At 41.7% G+C, this 16488-nt stretch overlaps 1 protein-coding gene across 4 annotated transcripts in view; it reads left to right on the top strand.

Moving 5' to 3' along the window:
- The window catches only part of tln2a (talin 2a), a 163373-nt gene that overhangs the window by 69724 nt on the left and 77161 nt on the right, over positions 1–16488 (top strand). For all 4 annotated transcript variants that reach the window (XM_080766374.1, XM_080766373.1, XM_080766372.1 and 1 more), the window contains exons 8-13: positions 2520–2647; positions 3988–4048; positions 5139–5243; positions 11739–11894; positions 14098–14199; positions 15465–15541. In XM_080766374.1, the coding sequence (XP_080622500.1) occupies positions 2520–2647; positions 3988–4048; positions 5139–5243; positions 11739–11894; positions 14098–14199; positions 15465–15541 (629 nt within the window). The remainder of the gene's footprint in view (positions 1–2519; positions 2648–3987; positions 4049–5138; positions 5244–11738; positions 11895–14097; positions 14200–15464; positions 15542–16488) is intronic.

Genomic DNA, 16488 nt, shown 5'->3' with positions numbered 1-16488 from the left:
GTCCAATAATTAAATGGCAAATTTCATTTTGCTGATGTGACGTGTCAAACTAGGGAGTTGTTATGATTCTGAATCCATTCCAAGCATTAGTTTTGCACAAAAAACACTCCTTGGGCTAAAAACGTCCATAGCCATCATCACAAATGTGATGAGGTCAGCACATTTTGGGGACATTTGGGTGGCTATGGTCAAATTTACTCCAAGGAGTGTTTTTCATGCAAAACTAATCCTTGAAATGGATTCAGAATCATGAAAATCCCCTAGTTTGCCATGTCACATGCTACTTAAAGCATAAAGAAAATATTGCCTTACAATAGGGTGTAAATGGTGGCATCTTGGATTAAGGCAAATTTAGGGTATTAGCAGTGAGCAGATTTGGGTAGATTTTTGTCCAAACTGAGAGGAATTCTTTACTTTATTTACTGGACTAAAATGACCAAAACGTCTAAATGTGCTAAGGGAGCTACAGTAAGGGAACACAAAAGGTGCACTGCAGTCGAGATACCACCGCAGTCTCCACAGAGTACTAGAGGTCAGTCAGCCCCTGATCAGACATCTACACTGTAAAATCCTCAGTGTTAATTTAACTCTGAGAGGGTACAAAATGGAATGGGTTCATTTATACACTCTCAAGAGTCATTCGGGGAAAGTAGCGTGTGACTCCCTCTCTCTGTGTGTGTTTCTGTCAACGGGCTCTCCCTATTAATATGGAGGGTGTTCCTACAGTAGTAACACACACGCCCCTGGAGGGTGTTCCTAGTAACACACGCCCCTGGCTCCCTGGTCTCCCTATTAATATGGAGGGTGTTCCTAGTATCACACGCCCCTGGGGGGTGTTCCTAGTAACACACGCCCCTGGCTCCCTGGTCTCCCTATTAATATGGAGGGTGTTCCTAGTATCACACGCCCCTGGAGGGTGTTCCTAGTAACACACGCCCCTGGGGGGTGTTCCTAGTAACACACGCCCCTGGCTCCCTGGTCTCCTGGGGATAAAAGCAGCACTTTCATTTTCCAGCCAGGGTCCTGCCCTCCTTTCTACCTAGCTGTGAGTGATGTGTGGTCAGATAGGAGTCCGCTTTCAATTAACTGGTTCACAGAGATTTGACTGCATGACTCCCTGGCCTTGCGCCAGCATTTCTTAAGCAAGAAAATAGCACTACTGCTGTGTCAAATATTTAATTAAGATAGTCTAGTCTAAGGGGCATGGTGGCGAGGTCGGTAGAGATGTCGCCTCACAGCTAGAAGGTCTGATTCCTGCGGGACACGCTGTGGATGCTGGGGGCGTGTTTTCTCTCCGCTGGGGTTGGCAAAAGGGCCTCTCTGTGTGGAAATGTTCTCCTCTCCTCCTCACAAAACCATGCAGTAATCCTGGTCTCTGTACTGCCTCCCCCTGGTCAGCCGGGGTGCATGAAAGGAACTATAGTTGGAATAACGTGTTCCTTCCACACGCTACATCCTACCGGTGAAACTCCCCCTGTCAGGTGATAGGAAGCAGCCTGCTCACTCATGCATTGAAGGAAGCATGAGCTCAGTTCGGCGCTCTCCCCAGGTTGGCGAGAGAGAGAGTAGCGCCCAGGATTACAGTTTAGGCAATTTACACCGGGTGAAAAATGGGTTACAAAATGACCCCAATGTACTGTACAAGAATTTGTGCCTCTATCATAAGGTTGGGATTACAGTACGTTCAGAGTGACCTGCTAGCCAAGTGGTTAGGGCACAAACCACATGGGTGCAAAATGCCTTGGTCAGCTGTGTGGACCCCAGGAAGAGTAGCTGCTGATAAGGTAGTAGCTAATGGGGATCCGAATAAACAATAAAGCGAGTCCCATATTCGATTCCCACCTGCTTGAAAGAGATTACAGTGCTTTTAATGTCTGCAGTCAGAGGAAAGAGCATCATTACATTTTTCCATACACCAGTCAAAGTAATGGGTTAATCTTTTGCCCACAACCTCACCGAGGCCATGGTTCCCGTCAGTTGGAAACTGGTTCATTGCGTTTTCTAAGTAGAAAATTAGTCCAATAACCCAAGTGAAGCGGTTAAGTATCTCGTACTCAAATGAGGGGAGGCTGGAGAGTAGTGAGATTAGCCAGGGCAACTGGAGTGGTGTTGCGTTGTCCTGCGTAGTCTATCTGTGGCCCTGGCGATGTGGCTTACACATTTTACGACAGTGTTCTGAATGAGGGGCATCTATGTCTCCATGGTGTCTCCAGCTTGGACGGGCAATCAGAGAGAGAGAGAGAGAATGGTGAGTGCACTATAATGAAGGTGATGTTATTGAATGGAGGGAAATGCCACAGAACATAATTTCACAAAGTCATTTAGCTGCTGTTTATTTACCGGACATGATATGTGAATGTCAATACTTCATCAGCATATTGATAGAAGATTGTACGTGTGTTTTTGTGTCGGAACGCAGGGGAGTGGAGGAGAGGAGGTGCTGTAGTATACAGTATATGAATGCAACTATTTCCTTCCCCACATACTAATGAAAGCCTGTCTTTCCCTTTGTGTTTCAGGCCCGGGATGACATCCTGAACGGCTCTCACCCCGTGTCGTTTGACAAGGCGGGTGAGTTCGGAGGCATCCAGGCACAGATCCAGTTCGGGCCACACATAGAGCACAAACACAAGCCTGGATTCCTAGAGTAAGCACCTGCCAATCAAACACACTTCTACAGAGCACATTTCACTAGGGGTGCTGCGCAACAGTCAACTGAACTAATACATTTGATTTGATTATATATTCAAAATCACACTTGTGTGAAGGGAGGGGCGCAAGATGTAGGCTTATTTATATTGGCCATATGATGTCTTGCGTCGTCATTTACTGCTCTAAACAAACATTGGCAAACAATTTACGTCTTAAGTGACCTGAACAAACATTAAATTCCTTAGACTTGGCTGTCATAACAGACGTAATCTTCAAAAGCCATGTATTGAAACATTTCTTTTTTTTTTGAGGGGGGAGTCTCTTTTCTTTCTGTCTCTTTTTGAGGGGTGCTACTAGGGCTGCGAATCTTTAGGTGTCCCACGATTCGATTCGATTCCGATTCTTGGGGTGACGATTCGATTCAAAAACGATCTTTTCGATTTTTCCGATTCTCGATTCAAAAAAGATTTTTTTCGATTCTAAAGCAGTTTTATTTTATTAAAAACAATTAAATAGAATTACGTACATTTAGTACATTTAGTAAAAAGCTTGTATAATTGTAAAGGTTTTATCAACTGAATGATTTAAATAAACAAAGGTTAAATCCAAGAGTAAGAACATGTCTCATTTCTTTAGCTTGCACAAATTTGAACCAGTACAAAAGTTACAAAATCTCTTCTCACTCAATACCAGAACAATACATTAGTATTAAAACAGGTGTAAAATAAATACAATTGGCAGGCTTAGCTTAGCTGGTAGTAAATGCACTATGCAGAAACCCAGGCCATAATGCATTGCATGCACAGGTATATTTGAGAAAAAAAAAAAAAAAAAAAAACTTTTTTTCTTTTTTTTTTTTTTTGAAAAATCGATTTTTTGAAAATGAGAATCGATTCTGAATCGGACGGCATTAGAATCGCGATTCTAACTCGAATCGATTTTTTTTGACAGGCCTAGGTGCTACCCATCCAATGTCTGGCTTTGTGTGGTCCGCCTGTGTCGTCATGTGTGTGACCAGGTCTATGGATGAATGTTGTTCCGTACAAACTTTCAGGCGGCATGTGGGTCAATATAAATGCATCTTCACAAAAGGCCCCTCCACTTCACATGTGTGTGATTTTTATTTTTCAAACAACGAAAATAGACAATCTACAAGCTTCTAGTCTATTTTTATCCGAACTAACTTGCTATGGATAGCTCCAGATTGCACAGGGAAGCCACAGCTTTATCACACTCTGTGACTGTTTTGAGTTTGTACGCTTGTGATAGAAAACTCAGGGACCATATGATTTTATGTATGAATAAACCTCTACCTGCATTCAATTTCTCCTTTAGCCTGAAGGAGTTTCTTCCTAAAGAGTACATCAAGCAGAAAGCCGAAAAGAAAATCTTCCAGGTGGGATTTAAGAAGGAACTACTGTAGATAAAGTGCCCCTCTGTGCACAGGTCTCCACCAGGGAATGTCAGGTTGTGGGCTCCTGGTGGCGCTATAATAGGCCAAATGTGAAAAGGGTGGGATATATTCCTCAGCCTAGTAGGAAAGTCCGTGAGAGATTCCACGTAAATTGCACACTGCGTTCATGATTTGAGGCTTTTTGTTCAAAACGGGCCAATCCTGCAGAAGTTAGCCAATTAGGATGGAATATGAAGTAACGGACGGATCTGTCTTGAACACATGACTATAGAGATAGTGTGTAACGATTTGTGTGTGTGCGCAAAATTTGGGTTCGACCGGGTTAATGGTACACGCTGTACACGGACGGACGGACGGACGGACACAAACACACACAGTTTAACAATTTATTTATGTCCACACACAGGGAAAGCATACAGGAACACAAATATTTTAGGTGCAGTAAAGGTTACATTCACAAACTCATGGATATGTCCTCATGATATAATACACATACATGCATAATACACTTAGCACTCCTTGGGCACAAGCAGTGGCAGCTCTGCCATAAAGGGCAGAAGAGATGGCACACTTTGCCAGCCTTGCATGCCTTGTCGAAACCCTTCCGACAACCAGTCCGTGGGTATTTCCTAGGCTGGATCACCATAGGAAACAAAGTTCTTAGTCTTGCACTGTTGTAGTTGATCTCATGCATGTGCCTGGAAGTCCACCAATTGCTATTCCGGGGTTAGTCCGATACACACTCTTTATTAAGCATAATTATTATTATTATTATCATTTTTTCCCCCCAGCAATAATCTCCGTCACACAGTACAATTATCAGTGTCTCTGTCGATGTATAACCCTGGGAATTAAAATCTACTCATTTGGGTAAATGTTTTACCAGTACTAAATTAAACCTGGCATCCCTTTTTGGCATTATAGGGCTTGTATGCTTAATTTCACGTTGTGAGCTTATAGATCTGGTATTTTTGCTGAATAATGCTGTGAGGCTTAAGTGGCTTTCAATGCACACTGAGGGTTTTGTTGTGCAGGTACAGTATGTAATAATGCTGTTATTCCCCCCCCCCAGGAACATAAAATGTGTGGAGAGATGACAGAGATCGAGGCCAAAGTGATGTACGTCAAACTGGCCAGGTCTCTGAGGACGTACGGAGTCTCATTCTTCCTGGTTAAGGTAAGCAGCTCTACATCTCTAGTAGGCATGCACAATGTGGAGATTGTGGCCGATGTCTGATTACTGATTATTTGTATGGTAAAATTGACGGATACCGGCCCGGGTGGTTAGCTCAACCATCTGGGCACCTAGGCTGCAGAGTCAGCCTAACGGAGTGCCGCCTTTGCCGAGTGTCTTCCCCACCATCTCTCTCCTCATTTCCTTTCAAATTACTTTCAACCTAGCCTCGATACCCAGGCTTTCATTTCACTTTCAACATATCAATAAAGGCAGAAATTGACGGATACCGATATATTGCAGTACTAGTTTCCAGTAGAGTTTACCTGTTGTTACACAGGCAGAGAGTGCCGATATCGATATGATGACCGACCTCATTAATATTTCCCCACTGACTGCAGGGTTATTATACTAAAACTAAAATGCAAACAATAATTTTGTTAACTGAAACTAAAATAAAAACTAAAGTTTAACCACATGAATCCTATCATCCCGATTCTGGGGAGACTGTACTGCGAAAATAGCCGATCTATAAGTTCAGAGAAGTTAGATCGGATATTTTTAGCAAAGAGACGATCAAGTACCAATACATTTAAGTGGTTAAAATAAAACTGAATAAAATCTAAAACAAGCTAAACTAAAATGTACATTTCACAGTAGCATCATGCATTATTTCATTCTACCTTTATCACCTTCTATAAATCAAGGCTTTGCTTTACCTGAATAAAATAACCTATAAAACTTAAAGGAGCTAAAAAAAAACGAGTCAATTCATGAAACTTAAAAAGGACAATTTCATTTAATTTGCTGCTTTCTTTCGTTTTAGCGATTTCAGATTTTTTTTACAGGGGGGCGGGGGCATTCAAACATGGGGCTAAATATGTATTTTTTATTTTACACAATTTTATAGCGATTTTTTTATTTATTATTGACTATAGTCCTACTAAACCCCAGGAAATTACATCTCGCCACAAAAGATCACAGGATCTACTGAATGTGAATTGGGGGTGACAAACTGACATGTTGAGCCATATAACACAGTATGACAGGCAGCCAAAGCCAAAGTACCCCCTTCACATTCAGTAGATCCTGTGATCTTTTGTGGCCAGATGTAATTTCCTGGGGTCTAGTAGGACTATACGTAGTAAATAATAAACAAATAAATCGGTATAAAATTGTGTAAAAAAAAAATATATATTTAGCTCTATGTTCGAATGCCCCTAATCTGGCGGAGTCAGGTTAGAATGATGAAAAAAACGAAAGGAAGCAGCAAATGAAAAATAATGAACACTTATCTTTTACTTTCTCTAATAACAACCTAAAACTTGAACCTTGGTTGAAAAGTTGTCCTTACTAATTATTGCACTTGTACAACTAACTAAAACTAAAGTCCCAACAGTACAATGAAACAAGAAAACAGCCAGCACTGTTATGTCCTTTTTATATTTAAAATACATTTTCATTGATTTAATTATTTAATTGAGAAAATCAACAGACTCGTTTTGGCCTGGTCGCTCCTCCTCAGACCAACAGCAGACATGTCTTTGTTCAAAGGGGAAACTCATTTCATTCCATTCCAATGTTGCTAAAGACATTTAAGTGTGAAGGCGCTATAGCCGGCAGGTTGCGGAAATTGGCCAGTTCTAGTAAGACTTTAACACGGGCAGCTCTCAGTTATACTGCATTTAGTGTAGGCAGTGGTGGAATGAGTCCTTTCCTCCTATGCCCAGCTTTGTGTGTTTGTGTGAATAATAGCAATGATTTGATTGGCTGAGCACGGAATTGAGATGATTTGATTGGCTGAGCAAAGTACGTATTGAGGATAAAAAGTGAGGGCAGAAAAGTAAACATGCCAATTGTGATTGGGCGGAATGTCAGAAAAGTGAAATGTACAGTATATGATGATAAGATCGCCCCTCAGTTCAAACGAGTGTGCTTTATTTTAGGGGCACTAGCCCCTCCTATATTCAGCTATTAGTGTAGATTTTCGTTTTACACAAACATTAAATTCCCATTGACAATGAATGGACAATTTTACATATAGTGTGTGAGCAAATCGTCTTTGTAAATTTTTGTCCTACACAAAGATTAAAATTTTCTTGACAATGAATGGAGTCATATAGTGTGAGCAAATCGGCTTAGTGTCTACTTTTGTCTTTTACGCAAACATTAAATTCCCATTGACGATGTTGGCATCAAAATCTAAGTATAAAGTATCAAGAAATGGAGATCATCAAGCACAATAAAAGCACCTCAAAGTTGTATTTTAGTGCAGTATTTTAGTAAATGCATTTAGTTACTTCCCAGATCCCAGGCGCCTGTTGACCCTCATCTCATACTGCAAGCATTCCTAACTCTCATGAAAAGATGAAACAGATGTCAAATAAGAAAAAATAATCTGTTCTGGGCTTGAAGTGAAATAATAATTAAAAAAAAAGATATACACACGGAATAATGCACCTGTTTTGTTTTGGCATATTCTAAATACACAGTAAAATCCTGAGTCTTTAAGTCTAATAGTGTAAAACGGATGTAGTGAAAGAGGACATGCAGTTAGTTGGTGTGAGAGAAGAGGAGGCAGAGGACAGGGTGATGATTCGCTGTGGCGACCCCTGAACGGAAAAGCCGAAAGGAAAAGAAAAATGTACAAATGGAACCCTTTACAGGTCCACTTGGTGACTATGTTTTGGTGGCCAAGTTTTCCTGGCAGAAAGCATTGAGACTTCTCCCTTGTGCGGCACGTGACTACTGACGTCATCATGGACCTCTCAGGCTGGTTACATTAAGTCCTAGGTCCACATAAGGGCCATACTGTTTCTTTGTGGATACCAAGATCCGGGCCCTGTCAACCATAAATGCACATAATACATAATTGTAGGTACATGAAGTCCAATGCACATATCCATACAGCAATGCACATATACGTACAGTCCAATGCACACAGTCCCATACAATCAACATGCACTGATGTCAGACACAACATAAACCAAATGCACATATATGGATGTGGCCGAGTAGCGGCCCAGACCTCTAGTTTACTAAGTGCTTCGAATTTTCCTTCAAACCTTTTCCGTGCGGGGGCAGGTGCAATATCAATTGTAATCTTTCACAGTGTACTCTTACCGTACCTTAGTGCAGAGGCAGACCGCAAGATGGTCAGAATAAAACGTACAGATAAAGTATTATATGAAAGATGCTTCATTGCACATTCATTAATGTTGCACTATACAGTATACAGTATAAAAAAGTGTTGTGAATTTTATAAATCAAGGCACAAAGTATAAAGAAGAGTGGAGAGCACTAGGAGTGAGGGATGTTACTATGATAAATATAGTTGCTGTCTGGTGGAAACCTTACGTCCAAAACTGTTATTTTTCAGAATTCAGATACCTGTAGTTTGGTTATATAACTATTTTAGTGTGACACTGTAGTATGACGGGCATTAAGTTAAATATATATAAAAAGTCGAAATATGGAAATAAGATGTTTCTGCAATGTAATCACACTGCTAACAGGCTGGTGCTCATGGCTAGCTGCCATGAGCCCCAGCCTACTGGCAGCAGGCAGCAGCCAGGTGCATCTCCACTGGAGAGTGTGTGTTTCTGTTTGTGGAGTTGTCGACGACGGCATCTTTTCTTTTTCATTTTTTCCCCCGCCCATTGTCACCTCAGATAGCCTCTGTCAGCTGCAGAGCTTTGACAGAAAAATTAGACTACTTCCTGGCAACGGGTTGCTTGAGCTCCACGTGTTGAAGGATGACAGTGCCAAGCTGTTTTCTGTGCCAGATCATTGCTGTCTTGTTGTGAACAGCATTTGTGGCCACAGAGCGAAGGTGGGGCAAGAAATTAACAGCATACTAAAAATGACCCAAAATACGCAGGTGTCTACATGATCTAGTCATGTCCATCATCGGTTTAAATTATACAGCATTATAATTTGTTGCATAGGGGAAATTGCCGATCTGATAGCTCAGAGCCCGCCGCGGTGCGAGTCGTGCAACACCTTGTGAGCCTGTATATCGGCTATTCTTGCAGTGCGAAATATCAATCAATCAATCACCAACGGTGTACTTTTTGGTCAAATGACTGCTGGGCCCACACTGCAGCTGTGGCTATCGCTGCCTGTTTGGTCATCAATTACAAACATGGTGTACACTAAACCACTCTCACAACCTGTGGGGTTCTGTTGACTCCTCATCCATGTCATTCTCTACTGTGGATGGGTGGTCCTAAAGCCCTTAAATGGACATTTCACCCTTTTTGCATAAAAATATATGTTAATGACATTTAGAAAATTTAGAACACTTTCCTGGGAGTCTTTATGTGTGTAATTTGTGGTTTTAGATATTTTAGATTCTTGTGGATAGGGGGAGGTCTGTCTTACTGAGACAACATGTAGTCCAGGAAGTAAGTGAGCCCAGTGTCCATGACATCAGAGACACTGGGCTCACTGCTACATTCTAAAATATCTAAAACCACATATTACACACACAAAGACCCCCAGGAAAGTGTTCTAAATCTTCTAAACGTCATTAACATATATTCTTTTGCAAAAAAGGGTGAAGTGTCCCTTTAACCTGCCATAATTAACTTTCCAGGAAACGTGAGTAGTTTCTATTAGCGGGGGAAACCCCAACGATGATGTCACTGGTAGGCAGGTTTCTGAACTGCCCACCAATGAGACACTGAGTGAATAGACAGAAAGGGTACCATCTTTAAATGCACATAATTGAGGACCAAGTATATTAAGATGAGCTTGAACATTGGTGAAGTGCTCCTTTTTAATGTGAGAACTGCGCATTGAGTAAGTGACACTTAAGCTACCCGTCCAAGTGTCAAACCATGTCGAGCAGGAATATTCTATCAGTGCTGGTTATAGGCTGTCTCCAACAGCACTTAAATGCAAGCCAAGAGATGTTTTGTGTGTGTAGTAAGATCTCAGCACAATCACCAGTCCATACGTGCATGCACACACACACACACACACACACACACACACACACACACACACACACACACACACACACACACATGCTCACACACACACACATGCTCACACGCACACTCACAATGTCCTCCTACGCGCCTGTCACCCCAACAATGCTGTGCAAGAAACTAGTGTCTGATTGCCAATTATTGACATTGGGAATGGGTTGTAGTTTTTCTGTTGTCTTTTTTAATTTTTTTGTTAATCTGGGGTTCACAAACCAGTGGTTTGACAGTGGACTCCCCCACCTGAAAATGTTTAGGGACCCCCAGAAGAGAAGTAGTTATGTTAAACAAAATAATATTTTTTTTGTGCCAGGGACCCCCAGAAGAGAAGTAGTTATGTTAAACAAAAGAATATTTTTTTGTGCCAGGGACCCCCAGAAGAGAAGTAGTTATGTTAAACAAAAGAATAAACAACAAACATTTTCGATATTTTTCTAAACATTTAAAAGAAATAGCCTATGTAAGCTTGCAGCATGGAACAAAGTGACGCACTGTGAGCTTTTGCATCTGCTATTTTGTTAATAGCCAACATATACAGTAAATGGATAAAGTGGTTAAAATTATCGTGATACTATATTAAGTAACCACTGACTTACTCTGCCTATTCTGATCTGGCACTTGTAAGGGACTCTGGATAAGAGTGTGTGTGTCTCTTCCTCCTTGCTAATGTCCATCTCTGTGCTCCTCCTACTCACACTTCATCACATCATGAGGTGTCAGTCACAAGGCAGCTGCAGATGGAAGGGAGAAGATGATGTGAGGTGTGAGTGTGTGCGCGCATGCTCTATTCCTGTACTGTTAATGGGGAAAGATGTCTCTTTCACCTTGATTAGACACAATAATACAAGATCTACAAGCTCACAACGTGTCGCATGATCGTATCGCAACATGATGTGAGCTTGTAGATCAGCTATTTCCGGCGAGCAATCCGTTCGTACAACAAACAAGGTACAACTCAGGCTTGAGATGACTAAACCTACAGCAGGAATTCACCCTTTTCCCCATGCTGTAAGGGCTGTCGCTTTTCCTCCCGTCTTTATTGCTAGAGTTGCTGCTATTCATTTGTTGTGCTGTTGTAGTGGCCATGAACTCATGGTCAACTGTTTAAGAGAAAACCAATCTAGTGGGCTATTATGGGATAAACCTACAGTGGAAAATAATTGGAACAATTTTTCATCCTCTCCACTATATGCCCTCCCCATACGGTACATTACTCATGTCTTATGTCATGTTTTCAATTGTCAAAAACAAAATCGACTTTTATAGAAATTGAGACTGGATTGGTTTGTTTCTCCTTTGAAACACATTTTTGGTGCTATTGTTTTGACATTTCATAATTTGATTTCTGTAAGTGGTGAGCTTACGCAAGTCAAAAGGCATTGCGCTAAATGAACACTGACGATGTCACTGTGTACTGCGCCCGCTGCAGTGGGTGCTTGGGTGTGTCAGGGGCCGGGCCAACTTGCCTTTCTGCCAGACTAAAGATCATTGTGTTTGTGTTGCGCAGGAGAAAATGAAGAGTAAAAATAAACTGGTGCTTCGTCTCCTGGGGATAACCAAAGAGTCAGTGATGAGGGTGGAGGAGAAGACCAAAGACGTTGTCCAGGAGTGGCCGCTGACCACCGTCAAGAGGTGGGCTGCTTCGCCCAAGAGCTTCACTCTGGTAAGAGACTGCCTCCTACACACACCAGACACCAACGCACAGACAAATACAAAGATCAAGAAGCTGAGCAAGACATTGTCGTTATTGAGACTATATTGTACGATGAAGTAGGGCATTAATCCTGTGAAAAATAAATCAAAAAAAAGTATAAAGGTTAACACAAGTGAACATTACACTCCTGTCTGTTGTTGTTTTTTGTCTGTTTTCTGAGATGGGCACAGTGATTAGTTAATCCCCAATCTGGGAACCCATCGTCAAAAAATAAAGGAAAAAACAGCCCTCCACTGTTTGTTTCTTTGAATTTGCCTGACTGGGCCCACTATAATGTGGATGATAAGATGTTGGCCTCATCTTCCTGTGGGGCGCTTATGTTTTCATTCCACTAATCCCCAATGTACACACGTTCTCAAAGCCCCTGCCGACAGATTCAGTAGAGCAGCTCGGAATATATGTTATTGAGAGATTAGTTAATCCCTCGAACAATCACAAACCAGTCACAGAATTTGATAAATCACCAAATTCTCAACAATTCTAACCTTACCACAATGCTGATTTACATTGCAATGTGATGGTTACAGGTTGCATCTAGAGTTTCGTACACATCCAGCGGTACAGTATCCTTATGCATGTTCAACATCATGAAACAAAACAGCTAATAATTATGTTTAGACATGAATTTAATTAATTTTTAAAGATGAAAATGGCAGTGTTAGTAGATGAGTATATCCACACTGACCGTTTGTAGTACATTTACTGATGTGAGGAGCACTGTATGATATTAACCCGAGAGCTCTCCGAAATTTACTTGTATTTCCGAAAAATGTTCCCCCTTTCCGTGCTGTTGAGTTCCATGACTTCCATTGTCTACTTTAAAGGACGCTGATTAGCTGAATTAGCTGAATTCCAACTGAGAAGAACGACAGCAACACCAAATCCTTGAATCATATAGAATGTTTTAATCGGTGTGCCTAGCGATTCAGGGACTGGAGTCAGGCAAGACACAATTATCAATGCTGCAGAACTCGGAAAGGTGAATTCCCTTTATAAGTTAAGTCTCAATCAGAACCAGAAGCATCTTTAAATCCTCATATTCATAGCCTACAGTACCAATATATATGTTTGTGGACTAGCTGGAGTAGACTAGTAGTTGCAGCAATTCAACTTTTCCACAATGGTCATAACTCATAAACATTCATCCAAACATACAATTTCTCTTTAGTCACTCTCTTGCACACTTCAGCTATTGAACAGACTCCTTTGTCTGGTTCGTCAATAACTCTCCTTTGTGTCGACACCCGCCGTCAATGTGCAACAGGGGATTTAATCTTGGAGATCAGGTACACATGCTGTCTTCACCGGCCTTCTATTGAATTAATTTAATCTTGTAGATCAGGTACACCTGCTGTCTTCACCGGCCTTCTATTGAATTAATCCTCTCTCTCTTAATCCCCTCGTCCTTTTTTCTTCCACGTTGACTCGACCGAACGCTTTGAAGTTTAGACATATGCCTCTCGCCGACTCCCCTGTTTGAAATACATGAATAGAGTTGATTCGGTTATTCATATATGCATATTTTTTGGAGGGGGCTGCAATTTTCAGCCACTGTCAGTTCGCTGCCAGCAAGTTTGCGATTCCTAGGACAGGATGTGCGATGCATGCATTATGTGCACACAGTGGACATACAGTAGTAAAATGTTCAGTCTCTGGAGTTCTCGCTTCCCTGCGCTGTTTTCGACATAAAGTCTGCCTTCTCGTAGCGGTTATTAGATTATTTTGTCTGCTGCAGTGATGTGACATCACCCAACAGAGTATAGTGTGTGAAACCGTAGATACACATTAATCCTTCCACTAAATCCTCTGGGGAAAACCCAGGCTTATCACTGCAGTGGTTCCTTGTCCTACAGTATAACTATTGTGGGGGAATTCATACTTTTGTGCCGGTGTTGCACACCAAAAATAGCAGATCTACAAGGCACATCACACCGTGCTGTGACTCGTTGTGAGCTTGTAGATCGCTTATTTCCGAGGTGCGACATAAGTGTAACAAGCCCTTCAACCCACCATGAAGTAAGTGTGTGTGTGTGTGTGTGTGTGTGTGTGTGTGTGTGTGTGTGTGTGTGTGTGTGTGTGTGTGTGTGTGTGTGTGTGTGTGTGTGTGTGTGTGTGTGTGTGTGTGCGTGTGCGTGTGCGTGTGCGTGCGCAGGACTTCGGGGAGTACCAGGAGAGCTACTATTCGGTGCAGACCACTGAGGGTGAACAGATCTCTCAGCTTATTGCTGGATACATCGACATCATCCTCAAGAAGGTGAGGGAGCCATTTCTTCTGTGAATACAATTGGATTTGGAACCAATCAATATCCTTCCTGGGGAACTTATTGTGTCTGTGGTTGGAACTGTGCAGCTTCGCTCTAGAAGCTGCATTACAATGAAGCACAGCGCTGGGCGGTCAATTTGCACACGCATTATCTGGTGGATCTATATGTACTGTATGGGCTATGGCTTTAATTATTATGAAAATGGGGTGTCATATAGCACTGGTTGTCAGCGGACCACCAGGCGTCCAATTGGACCCTTATGGGTCAGTTGCAGACCTGTGAGGGTCCATTTGGTTCCATTTTTGGTTACAAACCTTTAACACTAGTAACCCGGGTACGCAGACATAAGCGCACGGAAGCTTGATTTTCCTCCGCTCCATAATGAATGCAACCTTTCTCACTGAAGGTGTGCAGATGCTCCACTCGCAAACGTGACATTTCTTTTCCCCCTCTCTGGGCGGGGAAAAATATAAATTTCTTTGTGCATTCTCATTGAAATGCATTGGCCGGGTTTGGCGAGAACAGTCGCGCGCAAAACTGTAGACACAATAAAAGCGTGTGGGCGACATTTGGACACTGTGAGTTACAGGGACCTCTTCGAACCCCATCAAGGACCCCTGGGGCTACCTGGACACCCCTGTTTTTCTTTGGTGGTTATTTGTTCAGCGTGTTATTGGCATACCAACCAGTGAAGTTATTCGAGGATGTTTAGGGGCCCAAAGAAAAGTATTTGTCCCGCGGGGGCCAATCGCAGTCCTGTTATTCCACCGGGAGCTGTGCTAAATTCCTCTATTGCGGCGGTGGCCCTTCAAACTATTCTGAGCAAATGTTTAACCACTTAAACCCTCAATACTTGGTAAACTTGACCTTTGGCTTTGTACTTGGTCTGCGTAACCCCCCCCCACCACCACTACCACCCTCTATGACAGATCTCTACACCCAAAATAGCAGATCTGCAAACCCCAGAATCCTTTTAGGTTGAGTGGATTCTCAGGTTGAGTGTTTTCCAACCTGAGGTCCCCCCCCCCCCCTTGAGGGACGGTCGGTCTGTTTCAAGGTATTTTTTTTTTCCTTTTTGCTCAACATCATAAATTTAGCATTTTTTCTTGCATTCTTCATTTTTCAAGACTGTTTAAAAACGTTTTAAATCACGGAAAAAAACACATCTACTGTACAGTACCAACTCACACCAGATGTGTCATGAGCTTGTGGATTGGACTAAACATGCATGCTCCCTCTCTCTCCTGTCCTGCAGAAACAAAGTAAAGACCGCTTTGGCCTGGAAGGTGATGAGGAATCCACTATGCTGGAGGAATCCGTCTCCCCTAAGAAGTAGGTTGCTTCCTGGTTTTCAGACATACCCGGACAAAAAAAGGATTATCTGTATGTATGTGCAAATAAAAAGCGTAGCTACTTGGCACCGCTTGCGACATTCCCAACGTTCTTTTCAGCAACGCTGAGGCCAGAATCTGTTGAGAAATAAATAATGTTTTGTTTAACCAGTAGAAATTACAAAATATCTTTCTTTCCTGTAAGAATTGGCCAAGAGGCAGAACAAATACCTGTGTTCCTGAAGTTTATCACCCTGCCTTTTGTCCTTGCCCAGTAGATTTCCCCAGGTGTGTTTTGCTGCGACAATCTAATAAGGTCACTGTCGGTGCATAATATCATTGCTCTCGGGTGGAAACCTTGTATGTCCAAAACAGTTCCTTTTTTCTTATTGTTTCAACAACATTTAGTGCGGTGAAAAACAACAACATACAAAGTTGAAATATTATGGAGATACGATGTTTCTGACCAACAGCATGATCACTTTCCTTGGTTCTATGACGCTGCACCAGTGGTGCAAAGTAATTGTAGTATAGTACAGTATTTAAGTTCAATGTTATGTACTATTACTTTACTTTGTGAGTATTTCAATTGTTTAAATACTTTTTTGAACATCTGCTCCACTACTTTTCAGAGGAAAATGTAATTGACAACTTTAGTTACTTTAGATTGAGATTATTAATGCAAAACATATATGCTCTAGATTATTATTATAGATTAATCTACCCAGCAGCATGTATACATTAAAATCAGCCCACCTTTATCAACTGCAACATTAATGATGATTAGTGATGAACGCATTAATAATGCATTACTAATATGATATGATGATTTTGAAATCACTGAAATGGAACTGGCATAATGAATAATAATGCATAATTGTCATGCATTCAATACTTCTGTACTTTTGCTCAAGTGACATTTGGATTGAATGCAGTACTTGACAGATT

This window comes from Protomyctophum bolini (assembly GCF_963924005.1).
Source record: "Protomyctophum bolini genome assembly, chromosome: 1".
In the NCBI taxonomy this organism is placed as follows: Eukaryota; Metazoa; Chordata; class Actinopteri; order Myctophiformes; family Myctophidae; genus Protomyctophum; species Protomyctophum bolini.
The sequence above is the reverse complement of the archived record's forward strand: the minus strand, read 5'-3'. Positions and strand labels throughout refer to the sequence as shown.